The sequence below is a fragment of the Chiloscyllium plagiosum genome, chromosome 42 (assembly GCF_004010195.1).
Source record: "Chiloscyllium plagiosum isolate BGI_BamShark_2017 chromosome 42, ASM401019v2, whole genome shotgun sequence".
Taxonomy (NCBI): Eukaryota; Metazoa; Chordata; class Chondrichthyes; order Orectolobiformes; family Hemiscylliidae; genus Chiloscyllium; species Chiloscyllium plagiosum.
In genome coordinates, this window is record NC_057751.1 from 1,937,880 (window position 1) to 1,962,985 (window position 25,106).

Below are 25,106 nucleotides of genomic sequence, written 5' to 3' on the forward strand. Positions count from 1 at the left end.
CCAGCTGTGATGTTATTGACAGAGACAATGTATATCTGTGTATGACAAGAGATTAAACTCAGAGACCCCCCTCCCCCCAACACACACACATACACAAAACCCCGGCCGCTGACCAGTGAAGGTGTTTCCTTTTGCATTAATAGCACAGCAAAGTGAACATTTAGAGCGGGCGAGGCTGAATAGTTTCTCTGAATTACGGAGAGAAGGGAACTCTGGAATGTGGAGTCAGCAGTGAAGGCCATTCGGCCCACCGACCCTGCACCGACTCCTGCAATGAACATCATGACCCAGTGCCAATCTCCTGCTTTCCCCCACTGAATGAACACAGGTACCATGTTTTGTCCGACTCCTTTAACTCCTCTACCCCAAAACTCCAGTGAAAATTAATCAATCCCAAGTGCAGGATTGAAAAGAGAATGCTACTCATTCAATCAATTTGCTTTAATGAGACTCATCCAATGTATTCAGTCCTCTCATTCAAAGCTGTTCCCGATAATCAAGGCGGCAAACAACGTGAATTTAGAATTGGATTTGGGTTTCATTCATGAAAACAAAAATAAATATTAAGATATTATGCTCCCCAAGTTCAAACGTTGAAACTGACAGATGAAAGAACTTGTAAAATAAAACGAGATGACAAATATAAAAGTGAAATGCAGCTTGCTGCTCCCCTATGACTCCGAGTTGCTGCAAATCTTCCTCACTCCCTGACCCTCCGAATTGTGCCCTCCCTTCTTTACCAACCCCCGGGTTATCGCTTAGTTCCACTCCCAACGCACCCAGCCTCCGCTTCATTCTCCAGGAGTTGCGTTTCTGTTCGAGATCCAGACTCAATCCGAAACGGGAGTTCTGCTGTGGCGGGACTGTGAGTGCCGACGGTTCAGAAATGTTGGGTCTTCCACCATCTGATGCCCCCACTCGTTTCTTCCCTCTCCGTACTTGAGGGTGGGGAGAGAGTAAGAGCTAATTTGGAAGTCTTTGCAAAGAACGGATTGTGAAAGTTCGAGCATTTCTGAGACTTGCATTTCCACGGAGTGGCTCTTGAACGGGAACGCGAGTTCAGGAGAAGCAAGTAGCGAGAGAGTAGGTTGGGGGCTGGGAGAGCCACCAAAGGCGTGGTGCAGGAAAGGAGCATAAAGCTAATCTCCAGATGCTCAACGAGAACACAGGCTCCAATATTTACCAGTGTTCAAACAAACCAAGCTGAATGGGTCCTTTTTAAAAGGGATCTTACTCCAACGGAAATCAAAGCCCGGATAGAGTGACATTTGTCTTAGCATGGGGACGCTGGTAATCAACCTGGAATTACAGTTTAGCCTCATTATATCTGTTATATCTGTTAAATATTTATGTTTCTGAATAGGCATAAACATCAAAGATTGATGACACATTTCATGGTTAATTTCCAGTTAGGATTGTCTTAAAGGTTCCTGTCAGTGGATTAATAACATATTACCTGGTTATATTTCCAGTTAAGGTTATATATGAAAGGCTTATGTCAATGGGTTATTAGCTCGTCAGGATGACACAAATGCTTTCCAGTCAATGATTTCCTGACACCTGACCTGGTTATCTTGCTCGTGAAGGTTATGTGAGCAGCTCCTGCCAATGAATTAATGACATTATCTGCGTAGATTTCTAATAGAATTGCATTCATGCTGCAGTGTCCGCTTAAAAAAAAATCTTTGCTTCCCCTGCTTCTTCCCCCATTGTGTAGATGAGGTGCTGCGTTCAGCTGGGGATCCTGTCCTGCCGGGGACCTGGAGAGTGGACTGCGTTCGGGCCAATGAGTTATGTACGGCTGAACCTGGCTGCAGCAGCCGCTACCGGACCCTACGGCAATGTCTGGCGGGGAAGGCTGCCATGCTGTTTGGTCCTGAAGCCAAAAACGAGTGCATCGCTGCCATGGTGGCACTACAACAAAGCCCACTCTTCGACTGCCAATGCAAACGAGCAATGAAGAAAGAGAAACAGTGCCTGGCCATCTACTGGAGTATCCATCACAGTTTCCAGCAAGGTAAACCATTCACTGTCATCAGAGCAAAAAATAATTCGGCAAAAGTGAGTTCACCATTCAATCCTGGCCCTCTGAAAAAAATCATTCATAAACTTGTAGACGTCAGGACCACAGACTAGAATTTATAGATTGGTGGAATGAGCAGACATTTAACAGATGAGATTTTATGCAGAACATTGTTGTAATCTATTTTGTAAAGGACCTGGGGAGATGAGAAAATGAAAGGTACAATTCTGAAAGTGGGTATGAGTGCAGAGGGACCTGGGTGCATCCGTTATTGAAGGTGGTGAGCCTGTTAAGGGATCCCTGAACAACGTATCTGGCATCCTGTTTATAATGGCATCAAGTATAACGAAAGGGACTTTTGTTGAACTTGTACATACTGTGATGATGATGCTCCCTTAACAGGGTTATGTTGCCCTTGCTTTTTTTTTCAGAGGGTTTGTAAACATAGACTGTAGAGGTCCAGCTTTGAAGGGTTGAGAGCCAGTTTAATTATGGCGAACATATACTGCGTCACGCAAAAAGCTTTCAAGTTTTAAAAAAAAGTACAATGAACATGGGGTGGCCAGTTCTCCAAACTCAGCATTCTCCGATTTGATTTTAGCAGCCAGTCAGTTGTCAAAGCTGCTGGACCCAAGGAGGCAGGTCCATGCTGGTCCTCCCTCTCTCTGGCATTCTTCCTATAAGGACCCTGTGTTTGATTTTATCTTTTGTGCCAAGGGGTGTTTGTGGGGATTGTCACAAGTATTTGGAACAGCATCATTAAATTGGGAGGATCTGTCGTATTTTCTGATAGGTTAAGCTAGTATTTATTCTGTTCTCTTTTACTTGTGTTTCATTTAGTAATCTTGCAAAATAAATTCTGTTTTGTTTGAAAGCGAGTGGTTGGGCCAGTGAAATCACTCCTGGAATCTCCACTCTCCACTTGCTTAACACAACTAGAAAAGTTAGGGTCTCGGCTACTTTTTTGAAATGTTTTGAGGGGAACTGGCCTGATCCATAACATACAGAACACTAGTTGGCATCCCATTCTGGGCACCAGACTTTAAGAAATGTATGAAGACATTCAGTGGGTTGCAGGGAAGATTTATCAAAATCATTTCAGGGATGAGGGACTTCAATCATGAGGTTAAAAATCACACAACACCAGGTTAGAGTCCAACAGGTTTAATTGGAAGCACACTAGCTTTAGGAGCGACGCTCCTCCACCACCTGATTTTTAACTTTGTACACCCCAGTCCAATACCGGCATCTCCAAATCATTACTTCAAACATGAGGATATGTTTGAGAGATTGCGGCTGCTATCCTTTGAGAAGGCTGAAAAAAAGATTCATTGGCGAATTTCAAAATAATGAGGGTCTGAACAGAGCAGGAGGGGAAAATGTTCCAAGCAGGAAAAAAATTGAGAACAAAAGAGAATTTTAAGGTAATTGATAAAAGAAACAATAGCAACAGGAGGAATAATTTCATGCAACAAGCTCTTAGGAATGTGGGCGCAATCCTGAAAATTTGTTGGAGGCAGGCATTCAAGAGAATTAAATTGTTTTCTGAAAGGGAATGGTTTACAGGGTTGAGGTGAGAAGGTGGCAGAATGGCACAATGTGAATAGCTCATAAGGAGATCTGTCACAGACATTGTGAGTTGAATGATCTCCTTCTGTCCTGCAATTAATCAACGACAATAAAGTTAAGAGTTATCAAGTCTGGATAGAGCTGTCCACTGCATAGTAAACTGTCTCTAGCCACCATTAACTAAAATGTCTCCCCATCACTGGGAATGGTTGTGAAATGATAATATTGTTGGACAGTAATCCATAGGTCAGGACTCATATTCCAGACTTTAAATCCATCTATGCTGAGGAGCATTTAAAGTAAATTAATTAATAAATCTGGAATAAAGTTCTAATTTCATTCAAAAAGTCAGGAAGTATGGGAAACAGGGAGATTTGGCGATCTGGATTCAGAATTGGCTGGCTTACGAAAGGCAGAGAATGGTTGTAGATGGAAAGTATTCTGCTCGGAGGACAGTGTCGAGTGGGGTACTGCAGAGCTCTGTTCTTGGGCCTCTGCCTTTGTGGTTTTTATAAATGAGCTGGATCAGGAGGTTGAGGGATTGATTAGTAAGTTTGCCAATGACACAAAGATTGGAGGTGTCGTCGATAGTATAGAAGGCTACAGCAGACTGCAGGGCGACATAGACAGGATGCAGAGCTGGGCTGAGAAATGGCAGATGGTGTTCAACCTGGATAAATGCGAAGTGATGCATTTTGGAAGATCAAACTCGAATGCTGAATATAAGATTAAAGACAGGATTCTTGGCAGTGTGGAGGAACAGAGGGATCTTGGTGTGCAAGTACATAGATCCCTCAAAGTTGCCACCCAAGTGGATAGGATTGTGAAGAAAGCATATGGTGTTTTGGCTTTCATTAACAGGGGGATTGAGTTTAAGAGCCACGAGGTTTTGCTGCAGCTCTACAAGTCCCTGGTGAGACCACACTTGGAATATTTTGTCCAGTTCTGGTCGCCCTACTACAGGAAAGATACAGAGGGTGCAAAGAAGGTTTACCAGAATGCTGCATGGACTGGAGGGATTGTCTTATGATGAAAGGTTGAATAAGTTTGGGCGTTTCTCTTTGGAGAGAAGGAGGAAGAGAGGAGACCTGATCGAAGTGTACAAAATAATGAGAGGATAGATAGAGTCAATAGCCAGAGACTTTTCCCCAGGGCAGGATTGACTAGTATGAGAAGTCATAGTTTGAAAATATTAGGAGGAAGGTATAAAGGAGACGTCAGAGGTAGGTTCTTTACGCAGAGAGTTGTGAATGCATGGAATGCGTTGCCAGCTGTGGTGGTGGAAGCAGAGTCATTGGGGACATTTAAGCGACTGCTGGACATGCACATGGATAGCAGTGAGTTGAGGGGTGTGTAGGTTAAGTTACTATGTTTAACATTAGGAATAAATCTCGGCACAACATCGTGGGACAAAGGGTCTGTTCTGTGCTGTACATTTCTATGATCTATCTATGTTCATTCCTGATGACCACAGAACTCTTGGACTGTTACAGAAACCCTTATGATTCACTAATGTCCTTGATGAAGGTAATCTGCTGTCCTCACCATGTTTAGTCTGCTATGCAACTTTAGATGCACAGTGATGTGGTTGATTTGTAACTGCTTTCTGAAATTGTCTAACTTAGTTAGGGCGGCACGGTGGCACTGCTGCCTCACAGCGCCTGTAGACCCGGGTTCAATTCCCGACTCAGGCGACTGACTGTGTGGAGTTTGCACATTCTCCCCGTGTCTGCGTGGGTTTCCTCCGGGTGCTCCGGTTTCCTCCCACAGTCCAAAGATGTGCGGGTCAGGTGAATTGGCCATGCTAAATTGCCCGTAGTGTTAGGTTAAAGGGGTGGATGTAGGGGTATGGGTGGGTTGCGCTTCGGCGGGTCGGTGTGGACTTGTTGGGCCGAAGGGCCTGTTTCCACACTGTAAGTAATCTAATCTAATCTAATCTTAGTTGTGGGTGGTTCACCAACACTTGCTCAAGAGGTCAATTAGGGAGGGGCAATAAATGCCTCACATAGTTAGAACAAATAAAGGTTTTCCCCTGTCTATTTTCTTTTTCCAATTGACAGTATTTAAAAAAAAACAACTGGAGTGTGCAGTTAAACACAGTCTTTGTACTGTCCAGCATTGAACCTAATTATTAGTTCCATAGTCTGACAGTGACACAGTTAAAAATAGACATTGGCAGATTGCCTTTTGTGTACTCCAAGTCATCTTTAATGCAAAATACTCTGCTGCATTCTGTTAATTGAAGGAACTAAGTTTTGCAGGAATCTTCATTTTAATTAAAATTGCAAAATGAGACTGATTTAAATTAATGATCATTAATAGTTGATGATCAAAATGTACGTTGTTGAGCTTCATACAAAAGGGTCAAAAAATCTCTCAAAGAATTAATGCGCTTGATGTATTGTTGCAGTCATTTGAACAGGAGATTTATGGGACGAGGCCAAGGGTAGAGACTTGGTATAATCTACTTCAGTTCTGGATACTGATCTTGTCTCTTTCACCTCTAATTTTGTGATTCAATTATATACAGTAGTGTAGATTGACTGGATGTGGTTGAGACACTGCCCTATTCAGTACTTTACTAAAGCTAAGCAGTCTCAGAAGGGATTTACCACAATGTAGCTTTAAAATATTAATTTTAATGACCTCCAGATGACCTTCTTGAGCAGCTTGTATTATTTAGATTCTCACAAGGTTCATTTGAGCTGCTGCCTTCTAAAGAAACCAGGAGGTTTGCAAGAAAATGGCACAACTAGGGAAGGAACTCTAAGCAGGTATGCAAACACCCACTCAAAATACTTCAGAGTTCATGGAAAACTTGGATTCAGACTGTACAAGGTAATAAACATTGAGCTCGGTCTCTTTCATAATTTGTTCAACTCAATTAAAAGAGCCAGTATACTGGAAGGATGTTGGACCCTGTACTGAGCATGAGTTGAAGGCAAGATGGCTATTATCCTTCTGCTGTAACTGTTTCTCTTCTAACCTAATTGAAGGGTGCATTACCAAAAGCTGCCCAGTGCTACAGATCCCGCAAAGCTTCTCGTCATCATGCAATGCTCAGATGTTCCGAACCATGATTTTACAAGCTAATTTGACACCACATAAGTTTCATGATCTTCTTTCAAAATGGAGTTAAATTGAAATCCTTAGGAGTTGTTCACTTTATTCTTTCTGAGTTCTGAAACATCAAGACTTTCGCTTTATTTCACAAAGTGCTGAGAGTCTTTAGTGATCTCCTAATAGGAACTGGAAGTTCTGTGGAATTATCTTTCAGTTTTAACTGTCTGTGTTGATATGAATTGGGGTGGCATGGTGGCCCAGTGGTTAGCATTTCCACCTCGCAGAAACAGGGACCCAGGTTCAATGCCAGCCTCGGGCAACTGCCTGTGTGGAATTTGTCTGTGTAGGTTTCCTTTGGGTGCTCCAGTTTCCTCCCACAATCCAAAGATGTGCAGGTCAAGTGGATTGGCCATGCTAACTTGCTCATAGTGTCCACAGACTGCAAGCTAAGTGTGTTAACCACGGGAATTGCAGGATAGTAGGATGAGATGCTCTTTGGAGGGTCCGAATGGACCAATGGGTGAAAAGCCTGCTCCCTCTCTGAGCTGGCTGAGAGGATGCGCAAGGATCTCAGGTTTTTGGATTTGAGCAAATTAAAAAAAAAACATTCTTTCAGGGAACATGGGCACTGCTGGAAAATCCACATTTGTTGCCGACTCCTAATTACTGTTGACTGATTGGTTTGCTGGACCATTTCTGAGGCAGTTAAAAGTCAATCACATTTCTGAAGATCTAGAATTGCATGTAGGCCAGTTCCGGTAAGGAAAGCAGATTTCCCTCCCTGAAGAACATCACTGAACTATCAATGATGGTTTCACAATCACCATTGCTGCATACTACATTCTCATCCCAGGTTTACTGATTTTAAGTTTCACTTGTTGCTGTTTTAAGATTTAAATTCATGTTCCTTGAGTTAGGTTGGACTTCTGAATGACTGGACCAGTGAAATGAGATTTACTCACCATTTCTCCTAACTGCTGCACTGATCCATCTTTTCTCAATAAAATTCCCAGTTTGGAGGAAGGAGGCCTAGTGTGTGACTGTGTCACAGAATAATGATATCAGAGATCTTTATTACTCATTGCAGCCACAAAACATTTTCAAATACCATCCTGGAACAGGGGGGGGCTGCAGACCATGTGCAGTTGCCAAATATGGATCAGGAAGTTCGAGCTGACCTAGCTTGAGCCCCCTTGAGTTAGCTCATCTATCCTGTACAGATTTTTGAACATCTCACTCTGTGTTTAAAAATATTAAACACTAAGCACTGCTCAAGACTTTGAAGTCAATCTGACTTGCTACTTAACCCAGCACCTCCCTCAAATTGCATCACTCTTTCAAAAAGCTCTCAAGTATTCTTGTCTTCTTGGGAAATTGATTACCGTAATCCCTGCTCTCTGTTTTAAAGGAAAGCATTAAGAAGAAGTTGGAAATGCATAAACCTGAGGTCTTTTCCACAATATATTTTTGAAAAATACTCTAGGATATTTTGAAACCAATTGGCTTCTGCGGAACAAGGCTCGTAATTGTCACATGCAACAAAAATGCATATTTCCATTCAAAAGTCATCAATGGAAAGAACACAGCATTTGGACACTGCTTGAAGCTTGCTGTTTGGTTAATGACACCAATTTCCTCAGAGTATTGTCAAATTCAAGATCTTAGAAGGTTTTGCCTTGACAAACAAATAAGTGGAATTCCAAATTAAAAGTCAGAAAATGTTGATATTGTACAGTGAGTTAGTTAGCTCAGTTGGTTGGCTGTGGTGCAGGGTAATGCCATCAGCTTGGGTTCAATTCCGATACCAGCTGAGTTTATCATGATGGTCCCACCTCTTCCCTTCCCTGAGGCCTGGAGAGCCTGAGATTAAACAGCTTGATAACTTTTCTCTGAGTTTACACCCAGACGAATCAAGGGCAATGTGCAACCAGCCATGTCTCTCTCTCTGCAATGACAGAGCAGCTCTCTGGTCCATGAGGAATGTACTACTTTAGCTCACTGTGCCCATTTTAACATCCTCCACACCTTTACTCTCACTGTTTCAAATCCTGAATCCACCTCTCTAACCTGCCTCTGTTAATCTGGACTTCAAGAAGCAACAAAATTAGCAAGGTTTCATCTGAGCTGTATGAGTCCACATTCAGACAGCAATCGTGAATGCACAATGTCGGTTGCGCAGAACAATGAAAAATTAAAGGAAAGATTTGATTGCTTCTCTTTTAGTGGGCACAATGATTGTGGGAGAAATTATAAATTGCTAATTTTTATGACTTTTTTTGTTCAATGTGCGATGCTTGATCATATGAGTGTGTTCATTTTAAATGCACACTGTCCTCGATTCGTCTGGGTGTAAACTCAGAGAAAAGTTATCAAGCTGTTGAAACAGTTGAAGCTAAAGAATTTCAGCTCACCTTTTCCTTCTGAAGCTGCTGCTAGTCACTTCTGATGATGCTGTGTGCCAAAGACTTATCAATTCTTTGTAAAGTGATGAGATCAAAACTTCAGCATAGTTTCTATCATACCTGCCTCAGCTCTTCTAAAACATTTAATGGATTTGGTGCCGAGGAGGAAATTGTCTATTTCTCACCTCAAGCCTCCAACCTCTGTCTCTTTCTTAAGTATATCTTTCTGTGGATCTCATGCAGTTTGCCCTATCTTTCACCATTTTGTGAAGTAGGATATTCACAGTCGTCTTTCTCTTTCTCTCTCCTTCAGGCTCCAAATACAGGTAGTTCTTCTGCAATGTAATGGGTGCAACCCCATGTTATAGAAAGATCGTGCCTTAGGAACAGCACTTGAAATTTTGGCGATGTAAACCACCTTACAAAAACTTGTGCTTCAGAACCGATGCCCCCAATCATCAATCGTGTTATAGTGAATGAACGTTACAGCAGAATGACCTGTACTTGAAGCATTTTCTTGCTGCATGATTCCATGCTGTTAAGCTCTCTCCTTGGAAATTCTCCAACTTCAACTGACTTCCTGATAGCATCCCAAGCCTGCCAAATTCTACACTTGGAATTCAAGCAGCATCCGAGGAACTTCGAAATCGACGTTTCGGGCAAAAGCCCTTCATTTATTCCTGATGAAGGGCTTTTGCCCAAAACGTCGATTTCGAAGCTCCTCGGATGCTGCCTGAATTGCTGTGCTCTTCCAGCACCATTAATCCAGAATCTGGTTTCCAGCATCTGCAGTCATTGTTTTACCTCCTAAATTCTACACTTGGTCAGCCTTCCCTCTCTCTTTCTTTTCTACAAGCTTCAGGTTTTAATATCTGAAGCTTTGAGTTGGCTGATCACTGCTTTCCAGTTGAGCTTTTATTACTTTGGACTAAATCTCCCTGGCCTTTAATTTTGGCTCATCTTTAAAAAGCACAGTGACCATTTTAGATCACATCAATTTTGGTGAATAGGTATTGTGTACAAGCAGCTTTGAGACATAAATATGCGACTGCATATTTATTGTTGTAAGATTCAAATATAGTCTGACAGACATTAAACACACAACAAAAATAACTTCAACCAAATTAGTTCTAGATTGTCACACAGGTAGCATCCTGGCTTTGTACTGTTTCCTTGAATCTTAAATAAGTTATGCTTGTGTTAAATCAGTGATAGAACAGAAACCAGAATTTTACATTATAAATTTATTATACAAAGTCTGGCGCTGTGTGCATGTCTGTCACAGTCCACTGAACAGATCTGAAATTAATGGAAAGAAAATCACATGAGCTTCATCACAGGCATTGCTCTTCTCGATCCTAGATCATGGATTCGATCTCCACTTCAGAATGTTGAGCACATAATGAAAGTAGCATTCTCTGAGTGAGTGCTGTCCGACTACAGGACACTCAGTTAAATACAATCCTATTAATCCCAACAGCTGCCCTTTATAATACTCACATGATTAAGAATTCCATTCCTTATCCAAGGGAGTCAGTTTAACTTATGCTTCAATTCCTGGTCTTGAGAATCTGACAGCCTCTTTGTTGAGTATATATACGATTATGCTCAGATTTTCTCAGTTTAAAAAAAAACCTTTCAGGGGTTTAACCAAACACTTATCATTGAATCCCTACAGTGTGGAAACAGGCCAATCAACAGGCCCACCAAGTCCACACCAACCGTCCAAAGAGTAACCCACCTAGACCCACTTCCCTACCCTATTACTTTACATTTACTCCTTACTAATACACCGAATCTCCACATCCCTGGATGTGTCATGGCCTGGAACTTTCAAACGAAATTGCTTACACTGAAGTAAACTATTTCTGAGCAGTTTCTTTGAATTAGCAAGCCAAAAGTATCTCTTTTCTTCAGGAGAAAAATGTACTGCTACAAACCAAAACCAAAAGACTAAACTGTTTATGGGCTTATCATGAAGCCAAAAGTCTTAATTCAAACAGAAGCCAATACACTAAAGTGTTTACTTTGTTTGCTTCCAAAGATTCTCCCCATCTAAACAAATTCTTATCAGCCTCCAATAACTTTAGCTCACATTTTTAAAAAAATGAATCATGGCTTTAGAAAATCTTACAATTTGATCATTAAAACCCTTCACAGTCACAGACCAAAATCCACATTCTATTTGTTCAAAATCCAAACTCTAAAGTAAATGACAATAAAATATATATGCTGCACAACTTATATCACAACAGGTTCTATTAAATCCAATGTTCCTCTGCTTCCCTTCCATTTATTTGCCCCTTCATATTTCACTCAGTTCATGGATTTGAAGATAGCATATTTAATCGAACAATTCCCCATTGTCTGCCTGGGTTACACCAAAGAAGCTAATCATACTTTGAGATCTGTTTCCCTTTAAAATGCTCCATTCCTCCAGTGAACATACATTTGGAAAACTGAGTGTAAAAAGTTGCACAGATGTTGTACTCCCTTGGGTATAGAAGACCAAGCAATTTCTATTGAGGAAAGCATTTGCTTTGATAGTGGGGAAAGTGCATTCATGGATATGGAACCAAGGCAGGCAGATTGGGTTTGGGTACAGATCAACAGACGTCTCCTTGAGTGACCCAAGGGCAAGAATAGCCTTGTCCTCATATTTCTGAAGCTAGCTTGAATTTCTCTTCAGCCAATTGTGTCTATTCATCAAACCTTGTGAAAACAAATCTTGCTGTTGCAATGTTTGCATGAATGTGTGGACTATTAAGTAATATATAGGAATTAAGAACTTCTTATTCTGTCTGTGAATCAAAATAAATAATTAAAACCATTAGCTTTCTCCAAGTACTCTGCAAAGCTTCGACTATATTGAATAAATATTGAAAGAGACATTTATTCACAGGACTGCTGCTTGAACTAATTCTTAAGGGTATTTGCTTTTTCTTCAGCTGATTATCAAATGGTGTTTGATAAAGATAATTGATTTTCTTTTCGTCCGCTGTTGCTTTGGTCAGTGTCAAATCTAGGCGCTTTTGGCTCAAGGGTAATTTGCCATAATTTTGCTGCTTGGCACACGAACTGTGACTGAAATGTCGTGTGAATTTCTGCTACTTTGGCAGGGATTATCAATGGGTAGGAGGCAGTCTGAACACTGTGGTCCTTCCCATCCCATTTCTCTCTCCGCGTTGCAGCCAGGAGACTTTGAAAGTTTCAGATAATAAGAGTAAAGTCCCTCCTGCTTGATACTTCTGAAACAAACAAAAGAGATTTTTGACAGCTGTTTGAACAGATACTGTTCAATGTACCATCAACTGTTTAAGAGTGAGCATTGAATTTCAGGCACCTTTTCTTTTCAAAATGTACAACTGTGGATTTGTTGCAATTGTGGACAGTGAAGGGAAATGATAGTTCATTGTATTGAAGAGTTAAAATACAAGGCACAAGGGTAATTTAGGAGAGAACTGAGTAGAGCACTTTCACACAAAAACCTTGGAGTAATCTGCCAGGGAAAGTCAATGTGAAGCATAATTGTGTTTAGGAGCTGACATAATGTGTTACTGGAAAGGCTTGGGCAGGGATAAGTGAATGTAATATGGGAAAGATTGGAGAGGTGGGGATTGATGAATTTGGGGAGGTAGGTAAGATTGAGAGATTTGGGACAGCATGAAATAGATGGGATTGAGGGAGAGGTGGACAAGGTGCGCATGTGGCCAGACATGTTTAAGAGCTATGAGGTGATAGTGAGAAGGCATGTGAGGGTTAGGAGAGGATGGGTGAATGGGATTGAGAGTTATGGGGAAAAGATGGGTGGGTGGATTTGAGGAAGAGGAGCTCAAGGTGGGTCAGCAGTGACTGCAAGACATGTGAAGAAGTTGGGTAGGCATGGTTAAGGGATATGAGGTGAATCTGGGTAGGCATGTTTCGGGTTGTGGGGGAAGGGGGGTCAGTGGAATTGAGGAATATGGGGACATGGAGAGTAGTGTGATTGAGGAAATTAGGGATAAGTTGGGTGGCTGGCATAAGGGATCAAAAGAAGTGAATTTGAGAGTTATGGGGGTATGGTTGAGGGATGCATGTGAGAGATACAGTGCCTGGGTAGGATTCAGACTGCTGATAAGAAAGTGGAGAAGCACAATTCAAGGAGGTGATGAGAAAGGGTGTTGAGACAGAGAGAAAATTAATTTGTTCAAGGAGGGAAGAAAGCAACATTGAGGCAGGTGGTGTTTGTGATTGAGGTCAATGTCGGTCACTTGTGTTAATCTCTAAAATAGACACATTGTTGTTGCATTTCGGAACATTTCAAATCTCTCAACTGTACTGTGGTCATACTTTACTCAATTGGGTGCATGAAATGTTGCCTTGTCTGATCTCCAGAATGATGCATCACCATAGAACATGGTTTAAACCTTAAGCTCCCCGAAAACAAATAACCCAGTAAATGAGTGAGCGTGTTGGGTGTTTTGCTCACTGCAACGTAATTTTAATCCCCAAAGCTCCAGTGCAGTCTTGCATTTGTGTAAATTGGTAACGATGATGAGAATGCTAGAACTATTGGTTACTCTCCATCTGTCACCAAGTAGAAGAAACTTAAATGACTTGGAAGATGCCTTTCTTGGATTTGAAAGAAAGCCTAGGATTAGAATATCACACAGCCTTTTCTCTCAGCATATTAATCTGTGTTTCCAACATTCTCTGCCCGAAATTTCTATGGTTTTAATCTTTTGTCAAATATTGTGCCTTTGCCTGAGGTGCTTTGTCCCAAACAAGCTTGATTTAAAATCTGTAAGAAAGAAAAATAAAGATTTGCTGTCATATGGGATATTTCATAACCTGAAGACGAACCAAAGTACTGTTCAGCCAACCTTTGAAGCACAATTACGAATGTGAGGTGGGATATATTCTCTTTTGCCATTTGCAATTTGTCAGCAAAAATAATAATGTGATAATGACAATGTCATCTCCTTTTGTCATGTTGATTCAGGAATGAAATTTTTTGTGTGATCATTTCCATGCTTTTCTTGATGTGTCTTCAACCAATTGTGTCTGTTCATCAAACATTGTGATGGAAAGCAGAGGGGGCCCCAGAGTAGGTACAATATCTCTTCCAACTGACAGCATCTCCAAAAGTGTAGGAGTCCCTTAACGTTGTGCTGGACTGTCAGCCTGGAGTTTTGCACTACAGTTTCTGGAGTGGGATTGAAACCCAGAATCTTCAGACTCAAAAGCAAAAGTGATCCTCATTCAAACTTAACCAAGGATTATCATTTAAGACCGATAACTGTTACATCATGTGACACTGTAGAAAGACACTGGGCAGAATTGTACAGGGTCAAAAAATGTGGCACTGGAAAAGTACAGCAGGTCAGGCAGCATCCAAGGAGCATGAAAATCGATTTTTCGGGCATAAGCTCTTCATCAGGAATGTGGGGGGCCCAAGGAGTCTGAAAGATAAACGAGAGGGGAGTGGGGCTAGGATGGAAGGTAGCTTGGAAGGCGATAGGTAGATGAAGATGGGGGATGATGGTGATAGGTCAGTATGGAGGGTGGTTCAATGAAGAGTACTTTGGTAGGTCTTCAGGCTATGAAATATCCCATATGATTGCAAATCTTTATTTTTCTTTCTTACACAATTTAAATCAAGCTTGTTTGGACAAAGCACCTCAGGCAAAGGCACAATATTTGACAAAAGATTAAAACTGTTGAAATTTCAGGTGGAGAATGTTGGAAACACACAGTAGGTTACTTTACAGATAAATATACTGAGAGAGAAGGGCACCCTCCACACCAACCTATCACCGTCACCCCCCCCACCTTCATCTACCTATTACATTCCAAGCTACCTTCCCCGCCCAGCCCCACTCCCCTCCCATTTATCTTTCAGTCTCATTGGGCCTCTCTCACATTCCTCATGAAGGGCTTATGCCCGAAACCTTGACTCTCCTGCTCCTCAGATGCTGCCTGACTGGCTGTGTTTTTCTAATGCCAGACTTTTTGACTCGGATCTCCAGCATCTGCAGTCCTCACTTTCTCCCAGCACAGCACCAGGGTACCAGATTCGATTCCAGCCTCGGGTCTGTGTGGAGTCTGTGTGGAGTTCACACATTCTCCCTGTGTCTGCGTGGGTTTCCTCCGGGTGCTCCGGTTTCCTCCCACAGTCCAAAATGTGCAGATCAGGCGAATTGGCCACGCTAAATTGCCCCATAGTGTTAGGTCAATTAGTCAGAGGGAAATGGGTCTGGGTGGGTCACTCTTCGGAGGGTCAGTGTGGACTGGTTGGGCCGAAGGGCCTGTTTCCACGCTGTAGGGAATCTAATCTTAAATTGTATAGAGGTCTGAGCTATGGTGCTATGGTGAGATTTGTGGCAAGTATGAGGTCCATCTTGACTTTAAGAGCACCTTGTTCAATCTTTTAAGTTTATGCCAAGCAGTGAGTTTCTTACCAGGTAATGGCGAATTGCCGATTAGGGGAGATTATAGCTTGTTAAATGCTGCAATCCACCTTATTAATATTCACCCATCTTAGCAAATGCACCAAACAAGCTGGACATTGAGAATTCTCGACATTGAAGTCAGAGTGAGTATTTGGCAAATTCAGTTTGCTGCTGGCTGATCAGCCTCCATTTTGGACCAGTCAGTGATATTTCAGGCCAAGCTCCATCAGCACTGTCCACATGCACCCCATGTCCAAGGACATTGAGATCTGACATGTATCAGCCTCTAACAGCCCTCACTGCACTTTTCCGATCCATTCACAGGATGTTTCTGCACTTCAACGCTGTACCTTAGCAACTGTTATTGTTGTGCTACAGCAAGGATACTGTGCTGTCAGGGTCACACACCAGCTGACGGACTGGAGCAGCTGATAAATCCAGGCTCTTTGCTCACTACTCACTTACTTACTCACTCACTCTTGAGCCCAACTGGATGCTCACAGCATCTCTGCCTTCCATTGTCTTGTCTTGTATTTTTGCACTTTGCCCCCTCAGCCAGAGCTACCAGGCTGTATTACGCCTGTCTTTCTTTATCATTTGGTGCACCCACAAAGCCAGGAGGTTTGTTATGGTAGACAGCTGACCTTGATCTTATAAAGGAGGCAAAATGTGGAAAATTACAGACCAATTACTGTAACATCCCTTGTTGGCAAAGCATTAGAATCAAATACCAATCAGGACATTAAGGGGCAACTTTTTCACGCATAGGATAGTGCATGCATGGAATGAACTGCCTGATGAAGTGGTAGAGGCTGGTACAATGACAACATTTAAAAGGCATCTGGGTGAGTACATGAATAGGAAGAATTGAGAGAAATATGGGCAAATGCTGGCAAATGCAACTAGATTAGTCTAGCATATCTGGTCAGCAAGGACGAGTTGGACCGAAGGGTCTGTTTCCGTGTTGTACATCCTTATGACTCCATGACGAATTTGTTTGATGAATTTACTGGAGTTTTTTTGAATATGTAACAAGCAGGTGGATAATGGGAATGCTGTTGATATAATTTATCTGGATTTCCTGAAGGCATTTGATAAGGTGCACAAAAGGTTAATTCACAAGGTTGGATCATATGCAATTAAGGGTAATTTATTGGCCTGGATAGATGACAGGCTGATGGACAGGAGACAGAGAGTCGGCATAAATGGTTTTTTTCTGGATGGCAATGTGTAACTAGTGGGGTGCCACAGGGTTCGGTCCTTGGACGCCTGATATTTACAATCTACATTCACGAATTGGATACAGGGACATTTGGATACAGCCAAATTTGTGGAGGACACATAAATAGGTGGGACGGTAAATTGCAATCAGGAAATAAGAACCTTACAACTGGAAATAGACAGGTGAGGAGAGTGGGCCAACACATGGTAGATAGAGTTTAACACTGATAAGTGTGAGGTCATACATTTGAGTTGAAAAAATGGGAATGTAACTTATTATCTTAATGAGGAGAAACTCTGGGGTACTCCAGTGCAGAGGGACCTAGGTGTACTTATTCCTGAGTCACAGAAAATGAGCATGCAGGTACAGCAAATAATAAGGAAAGCAAATAGAAAGTTGGCTTTTATAGCTAAAGGAATAGAATATAAAGGTAAGGAAGTATTATTGCAACTATACACGGTATTGGTGAGACTGCACCTGGAGTACTGTGCACAGTTTTGATCCCATTATTTGAGGAAACATAGATTGCTCTCAGACATGAGGGATGTGACATATGAAGAGAGATTGAATAGTTTAGGCCTATGCTGTCTGGAATGAAGAAGAATGAGGGGAGATAAAAATGAGGTATTCAAGATGATAAGAGGTGTGGATAAAATAGACGTGGAGCAGATGCTTCCTCTTATGGGGCATTCGAGGACCAGAGGTCATAGTTTTAGCAAAAGAGGTAGCAAATTTAAAACAGAGTTGAGGAGAAACTGCTTCTCCCAAAGCGTTGTGAATCTGTGAAATTCACTGCCCCAAAGTGCAGTGGATGCTGGGACAGTGAGTAAATTTAAGGAGGAGGTAGACAAATTTTTAATAGTGTGTCAGGCAGCATCTCTGGACAAAAAGCAAGCTAACATTTTGAGTCTGGATGACTCTTTATCAGAGCTGACTTGAAGGGTGGAGGTGAAGGCATTTATGTGATAGTGGGGGCAAGGGGTAGAATGCTGAGGGTGAAAGGATGGAGATAGTTCAAATTAAGTGATTGGAATGTGAGAATGACACAACAATGGTGTGTCTAACTGCCAGACTGGGAAGGACAGACAGTCCCACTCAGTGGTAGGAGGGGAGAGAGGACATGGTTACAGAGATTGTCACAAGTAGAGCTAAAAAAAGGGAAGGAAGGGAGTGGATTCACAATTTGAAGGTGTTGAACTCAATATTAAGCCCAGAAGATTGTAAAGTGCCTAGTCTGAAGATGAGATGTCGTTCCTCCAGTTTTAAGCTGTGATTCTCTGGAGCACTACAGCATGCCAAGGACAGACAAGTGGGAATGTGAGCAGGATGCTGTGTTAAAATGTCCGGCTACGAGAAGGTTGGGGCCATACTGGCGCATGCACTAGAGGTGTTCTGCAAAGCAGTCATCCGATCTGCATTTTTCCAAACGCAGACTGGTGACCGCTTTGCAAAACACCAATGGTTCGTGTGCAAGTATGACCCTGACTTTCCTGTAGCCGGTCAATTTAATACAGCATTCTGCTCACATGCCCACTTGTCTGTCCTTGGCATGCTGTAGTGCTGCAGAGAATCACAGTGTAAAACTGGAGGAATAACATCTCATAGAGTCATAGAGTGCTACAGCACGGAGACAGGCCCTTTGGCCCAAACTGGTCCACACCGACCAAAATGTCCATTCACGCTAATACTGTTTCCCTGCACTTGGCCCATATTTGTCCAAATGCCTTTCAAATGTTGTTAATGTACCCGCTTCAACCACTTCTGCTGGCAACTCATTCCATATGCATATCACCCTCTGTGTAAAAAATGGTGCCCTTCAGGTTCCCTTTTATTCTTTCCCCTCTCACCTTAAACTGATGCTGGCTAGTCCTCGATTCCCCAACTCTGGGAAAAAGACCGAGTGCACTCACCACATCCATGTCTCTCATGATCTGAAACACTTCTGTAAGATCTCCCCCCTCGGTCTCATACACTTTAGAGAGAAAAGTCCTCACTTGTCCACCTCTCTCTGTAACTCAGACCCTTGAGTTCAGGCAACATCCTTGTAAATTGCTTTTGCATTCTTTCCTGTTTAATATCATTCTTCCTGTAGCAAGGTGAAAAAAACTGAGCACAATACTCCAAGTGCAGCCTCACCAATGTCCTGTATAACAGCAACATAACTTCCCAACTTCTACACTCAATGCCTTGGCTGATGAAGGCCAGTGTGCCAAAAGCCTTCTCCACTGCCCTACCTGTGACTCCACTTTCAGAGAACTGTGAACCTAAACTTCAAGACCCCTCTCTTTCACTGCACTCCTTAAGGCCCTATCATTCACCATGAAACTCTGATCATGATCTGACTTTGCAAAATGCAACATGTCACACTTCTCTATATTAAACTCCTTTTGTCATTTCTTGGCCCACTTCCCCAGCTGATTAAGGTCCTGCTGCAATTTCTGATCACCTTTCTCACTGTCCACAATGCCCCTATTTTAGTGTCATCTGGAAACTTACTAATCATGCCTTGTACATTCTCATCCAAACCATTGATATAGATAACAAACAGCAATGGGCCCAGCACTGACTCAAAACACTCCACTAGTCACAGGCCCCCAGTCCAACAAGCATCCTTCCCCATTACCCTCTGCTTCCTACCATCAAGCCAATTATGTATCCAATTGGCCAGCTCACTCTGGATTCCATGCAATTCTATATTCCAGAGAAGCCTAACGTATGGAACCTTCTCAAAGGCCTTGCTGAAATCCATAGAGACTATGTCCACAGCTCTGCCCTCATCAACCTTCCTGGTCACTTCATCAAAGAACTCTAACAAATTTGTGAGACATGATCTCGCATGCATAAAGCTATGCTGACTACTTTGAATCAAATCCTGCCTTTCCTAATGTATGTATAACTTACTTCTCACAATCTCCTCAAGTAACTTACCTACCACAGATGTTTGGCTTACTGGTTGATAATTCCCAGGATTTTCTTTGCAGCCCTTGAATAATGGCATAACAGTTGCCCCCCTCCAAGTCTTCCCGGACTTCACCAGTGGCTTACAATGATGCCAAAGATTTATCTTTAGATAAGGCAGTTTCCAATCTTCTGGACTTATTATTGAGTTCACATCTTCAAATTGTGAATCCACTCCCTTTCCTTCCCTTTCTTTTAACTTTACTGTACTTGCTATATCCTCTCTCCCCTTCCCCCACCCCAGTAGGACTATCTGTTCTTTCCAGTCTGACAGTTTAACACACTATTGTTCTGCCATTCTCACAGTCCAATCACTTAATCTCCCAGCCCAACTACTGCATTAATGCTTCCCTCTCCATATTTCACATCAACTCTGATGAAGAGTCATCTACACTTGAAATGTTAGCTTGCGTTCTCTCCATGAATGCCGCCTGACCTGTTGTGATCTCCAGCATTTTTTATTTTCAGTAGAAATTCCAGTATCTGCAGTAATTTGGTCTGATGTTAATGAGTCAGTTGCTTGGAACAGCCTGAGACAGAATTCTCTTCAGTTAGAGGAGTCAAATATTGGGCAGTCCACATCCCATTCTGACTTTTCCTGCCTGGAGGCTGTTTTGCTTCTGGAATGAGAAAGATGCAAGTATTATGGGAGATGAAAATGGGTGGTATAGCTGTTACTTTGTGTGTAGGTTGAGAGGTGTCATGAGTGACTGAATAGGTAACATGGAAGGTTTGTAGAGCTAGTGTAGTCAAGGGTTGGAGTGCGTAACAGTGAGTGACAGAAGTTGCAGTTGACAGTGAGAATGGGAGAGTGAGGTGGGTGCTGTGAGAGACAAAATGAGTGAGGTATTGGACGGAAGATTGTGGCACCTACACTGGCGAAGCGGAGAAGGACATGAAGCTTTTTCCAACAGTGCTAAGGAAGTCAGACAACTGAGACTGTCCGAAGCTGGGTGGCAATTTGAATCAGGTTAGCATGGTCTTCTTGTGCTGCTGGCCTTTGAAGGGGTGGGGTGGTGGGGTGGGGTGGGGTGGGTGGAGATGATGTCCTGCATCTGCACCATTTTGTCCTGCAAGACCTACCCACAAAACAGGGAACTAATTTCTTCCCGGTTACCGTGTTTGGAGCAAATGTCTGGAACCATGGTAGAGCAGCTCTGGATTAACAGCTCTTGTCTAGGTGGATAACAGGCTTTAAAAAATGGCACTGACTCAAGGGACAATGGCTTTTCAGGAGATGCCTGGTGAGTGGCAAGTTGTTCAGGAAACTGCTCTGGTAAGCTGGGACAAAATTGGGCATGAGGCATGCTATGGGTAAGGTTAAATAGTTACAGAGGCATGTTTGGTAAGATACAGCAAGGAAATTGCTCCAGGCCTCCCAGTGAGGATCCCTTGAAAAAATTCAACTTAACATCCATTTAGCCTAAAAAAATTATGATGCACCCTAATTTTTTTCAATCAGAATCTAGAGTTGTATCACACTTCAAATAAGCACTGTTGCTGGAAATAGAAGTCAAGAATGAAATGAATATGCAATCAAGGAGAAAATCATCGAGGAAGTGGTTAAAGGTATGGAGGGTGGCAGGAAACGTGGATTTTGTTGGCTTGTTTTAGAGGCCAGGGCAAGGCCTCTAGAAGGCCGGACCAATGATGGGCATAACGGTCTTCTCGGGGAAGTATGCATGAGTAAAAGATCAGCTAGAGGGAATGGAGTCAGGAAACTGAGTGTAATCGATAGAGAGGTTCCAACAATCCAGGAAGAACCTTGAAATCAGGTGACTGGTAGGTGGAGAGTTTGGGGAACCTTGGCATGGAGAAGCATGATAGGGTTGCAGAATGGTGCTGGGGTTCTTGGCAAGATGATAAGACTGACATTCCAGGAGAGTGAAGGTTAGTGACCAGACCACAGCCAGTGATAAAGGCATACATCTGTCTTGGACTGCGTTATTTAATACAAGTGAAGACATAAAAAAACAGGTATTAGGATGTTTCTTAAAGTGTTCTTAAAGTGCTATATATTCTTTGGAGAAGGAAATGAATCTTTCTAATCCAGGAAGTCCCTAATTTTTGATTTTCTTCAGACTTCTGGTCCAACTTAAACATGCGTCACACTGTGATAATTTTGAAAAGTTCATTGACGCACAGCAGAAAAGGATTCCTACGGGGGAAGCTCTTCTTGAACTGAGGACCTGGCTAACTTTGGCTAGATATCCCTTGGATCTGTCCACATGTGAAAATCAAATCTGCAGGTCTCCCACTTATGTAATCAGGACAGACTGTTTAACTCTTGAGTGAAAGGGCAATGAGGGATGGACAACAAATGCTCAACTTGCCAGCACACACACACCCCATGAAAAGATAATCAACCTTCACCTCTTCTCAAGACAATTTCCAAAGATCAGTTCGATTGTTTTGAGAGATTTGAAACAGTTTTGATCTCCAAATCAAATCTCATGAAGGAGTAAAATATCAAGAAGTTAAAAAGGAAGAATGTTTCACAGAGATGTGCTATGCTATTTTTGCACGAACTAATCTGAGTTTGTATATTTCCCAGAGGCTAAGGACATAGTTCAGACACACATAATGGAGAGTTCCATGAGACATTAATGCACTGACTGAAACATTTCACCATACGTTGAAATATTTACCAAAACAATACAAGTTAAGAGTTTGTGCGAAGATTTGTAGCTTAGGTGCTCGTTGTTGTGGCAACATGGACAATCCAGAGCTGCTCTACATGTTAATCCAGAGCTGCTCGTTCGCCGAGCTGGAAGTTTTTGTTGCAAAAGTTTCGTCCCCTGGCTAGGCGACATCATCAGTGCTTCGCAGGAGGCTCCCAAGCTCTGATGATGTCGCCTAGCCAGGGGACGAAACGTTTGCAACAAAAACTTCCAGCTCGGCGAACAGAACCACAACGACAAGTTAAGAATTTTATTCCAGTAATGATGCTGCACTATATGATGGAAAATCATTGGGACCACTGTTAATCACACTCAGCCTGATAAATGAAAATCCATATCTTCACATTCCAGGATAAGATCATTTAAAATCATCAACCAACATACATATGAACATTTTTGTTGATTTGTTCAGTTAACTGGAATGTTCTGTTCCCCAGGTAACACCTGGGTGAAGTCTTGAATTTTAATTTCTCATCTTAGTTATCAAATGCATCCAACTCTTTGCCTCTCCATAACTGCAATCTTCTTCTACAATTCCATGAGATATCTGTGACTTTCTCATTCTGGTCTGCCACTACTGTTCATCTGAAACAATATCTTCTTAGATGGGTGGGTATCATATTTTGCTTTGAAATGCTCCTATTAAGTGCTTTAGAATTCTTTATCAAGTTAAAGATATAATTTCAATCTAAATTGTTGTTGTCTTCATTAGGCACCCCATCGCCCTTCACCACCCTCCCAGCCGAAACCTCTCACACCAGCTTGATACATGTTACAAAATGGAGGTGAACCCCTCTGTTAATTAAACCAGACACCCAGAAAAGCTCACCTTGCTTTCATAATCTGTTAAAATATGACTGACAGAGAACTCCCAAATTCCACTATTGAAAGAAAATAACAAGAATTAATTTCTTAACTCTAAAAGTGAACATTAAACAACTATTCACAACTCTAAGTCACCCTTTCTCTTAACTGCTTGTTATCTGCCTCCAACTCTATAACAATATGCTGTTCCAATAAGACATTTACTAAAATTACATCAACTTAATTTCAAAACTACACAGTTATTGTCTTCTTCTGTGTCTTCACTCATCTGGACGCAGATCTCCCTGGATAGTCTTCTTTCTTTTTATTGCGAGTGTGTTTCACATGAAAAGGTACCTTTGATAGAGAATGTTTTCTAATTTCTTTGAGAACAAGATGTTAACTGTCCATGAGTTTTTCACTCTATGGCAATTGCTCTTTGACCAATTTTCAAAAGGTCCACCTTCTTATATCTCCCCAACAGCAGGTCGTCTCAATGTTTCAATGTTGCCAAAACAATAAATTCAAACTCGATTGGGTTTTACTATCCCTGGGGCATAATTTAAACTGATTGGTTAAATTCAAATTTTGTCATAACAGCAGCCAAAACTCAGGTATCTATTTTACAGACAAATGTTACATATCTTCAATTTTCCAGTACACTCTGGGACTGCCATCTTATCATACACACATTTTGTAAACTGTCAGTTCAGAACAGCATTCTCTCTCTCTTAAAGGTACAGTATATTCCTTCAACTTCAGAACATACAGTAGTTCATCAAAAGCTACACTGTTGGTACCACCACAAGAGGATCACAGCAAAGCACCTCAAACCAGCATCCCCATCGGGATTCTGACATGCTTAGATTAATCTCCAGAACATGCTCTCATGAACACTAGAAATGAATCCAATCCAATCCAATGCAGTCAGACTTGCAACGCATAAAAGTACATTCAGATAACCAATAGTTTCCTTTCCTATAACGAATGAATGACTTATTAATTTACAAGAAACAATGGGCACTGCTGATAATGTTTCTGATTTTGTTAATTATATATTTGTTCTGCACTAGAGTATTTGTCTTAATGATTCAGATGAACAGAATGAAAGAAATTGCTTTGTCGTTCCTGTTACGTTCCATGATTACTCTCTTTCATTTGTCTTTTCATCCTTGTGAAACTGTGGATGATCATTGATTCAAAGAATCTCTACAGTGCAGAAATAGGCCATTTGGCTCATGGAGTCCACACCGACCATCCAAAAAACATCACACCTGGACACACACCCTCACCCTATCCCAGTAACCTGACATTTCGCATGGTTAACCTACCTAACTTGTATATCTTTGGACTGGAGGAGGAAACTGGACCACCCACACGAATCCCATACAGACATGGGAAGAATGTGCAAACTCCACACAGACAATCCTGCAAGGGTAGAATTGAAACTGGATCCCTGGCATTGTGAGGCAGCACTACTAAACACTGAGGCATTGTGTTAGCCCATAATGATTGCTTTAAGAGTTCCTACTTGGGGTGAAAGAACTCCTGTGAAGTGCCACAGGGTGTTTTCCTGCACAGTATTAAAAGGTGTTAAATAAATGCAAGTTGCTGCTGTAGGACACTAATTGCAGATTTATAAATGATTTGAAATTGGGGAGGCTGCTGGGAACACAGAAATTTTGATTTCAAGAACGATGAATAGTTTCAATATTCGAATTGCTGAATTATTTACATGCTATCCATAACGTGTTTGGTCATTTGCTAAGTACATAGCTTGTGGCTCGTCTTCAGTCAGGTGACTTGGGTTGCCATTTTGAATTGTGTCCTCATTATATTACCTGATATGTTATTCTGAAAGCCTGAAAAAAATTAGAGAATTCTGAACATCAGTCATCTCTCATTGCGACATTCCAGTGCATCAATGTCTTACACCAAAGTGCAGACAGGTGA

At 41.9% G+C, this 25,106-nt stretch overlaps 1 protein-coding gene across 2 annotated transcripts in view; it reads left to right on the forward strand.

The window, feature by feature from the left end:
• Nucleotides 1–25,106, forward strand: part of LOC122543017 (GDNF family receptor alpha-2-like) — a 311,320-nt gene that overhangs the window by 3,157 nt on the left and 283,057 nt on the right. For both annotated transcript variants that reach the window (XM_043681193.1, XM_043681194.1), the window contains exon 2: nucleotides 1,718–2,017. In XM_043681193.1, the coding sequence (XP_043537128.1) occupies nucleotides 1,718–2,017 (300 nt within the window). The remainder of the gene's footprint in view (nucleotides 1–1,717; nucleotides 2,018–25,106) is intronic.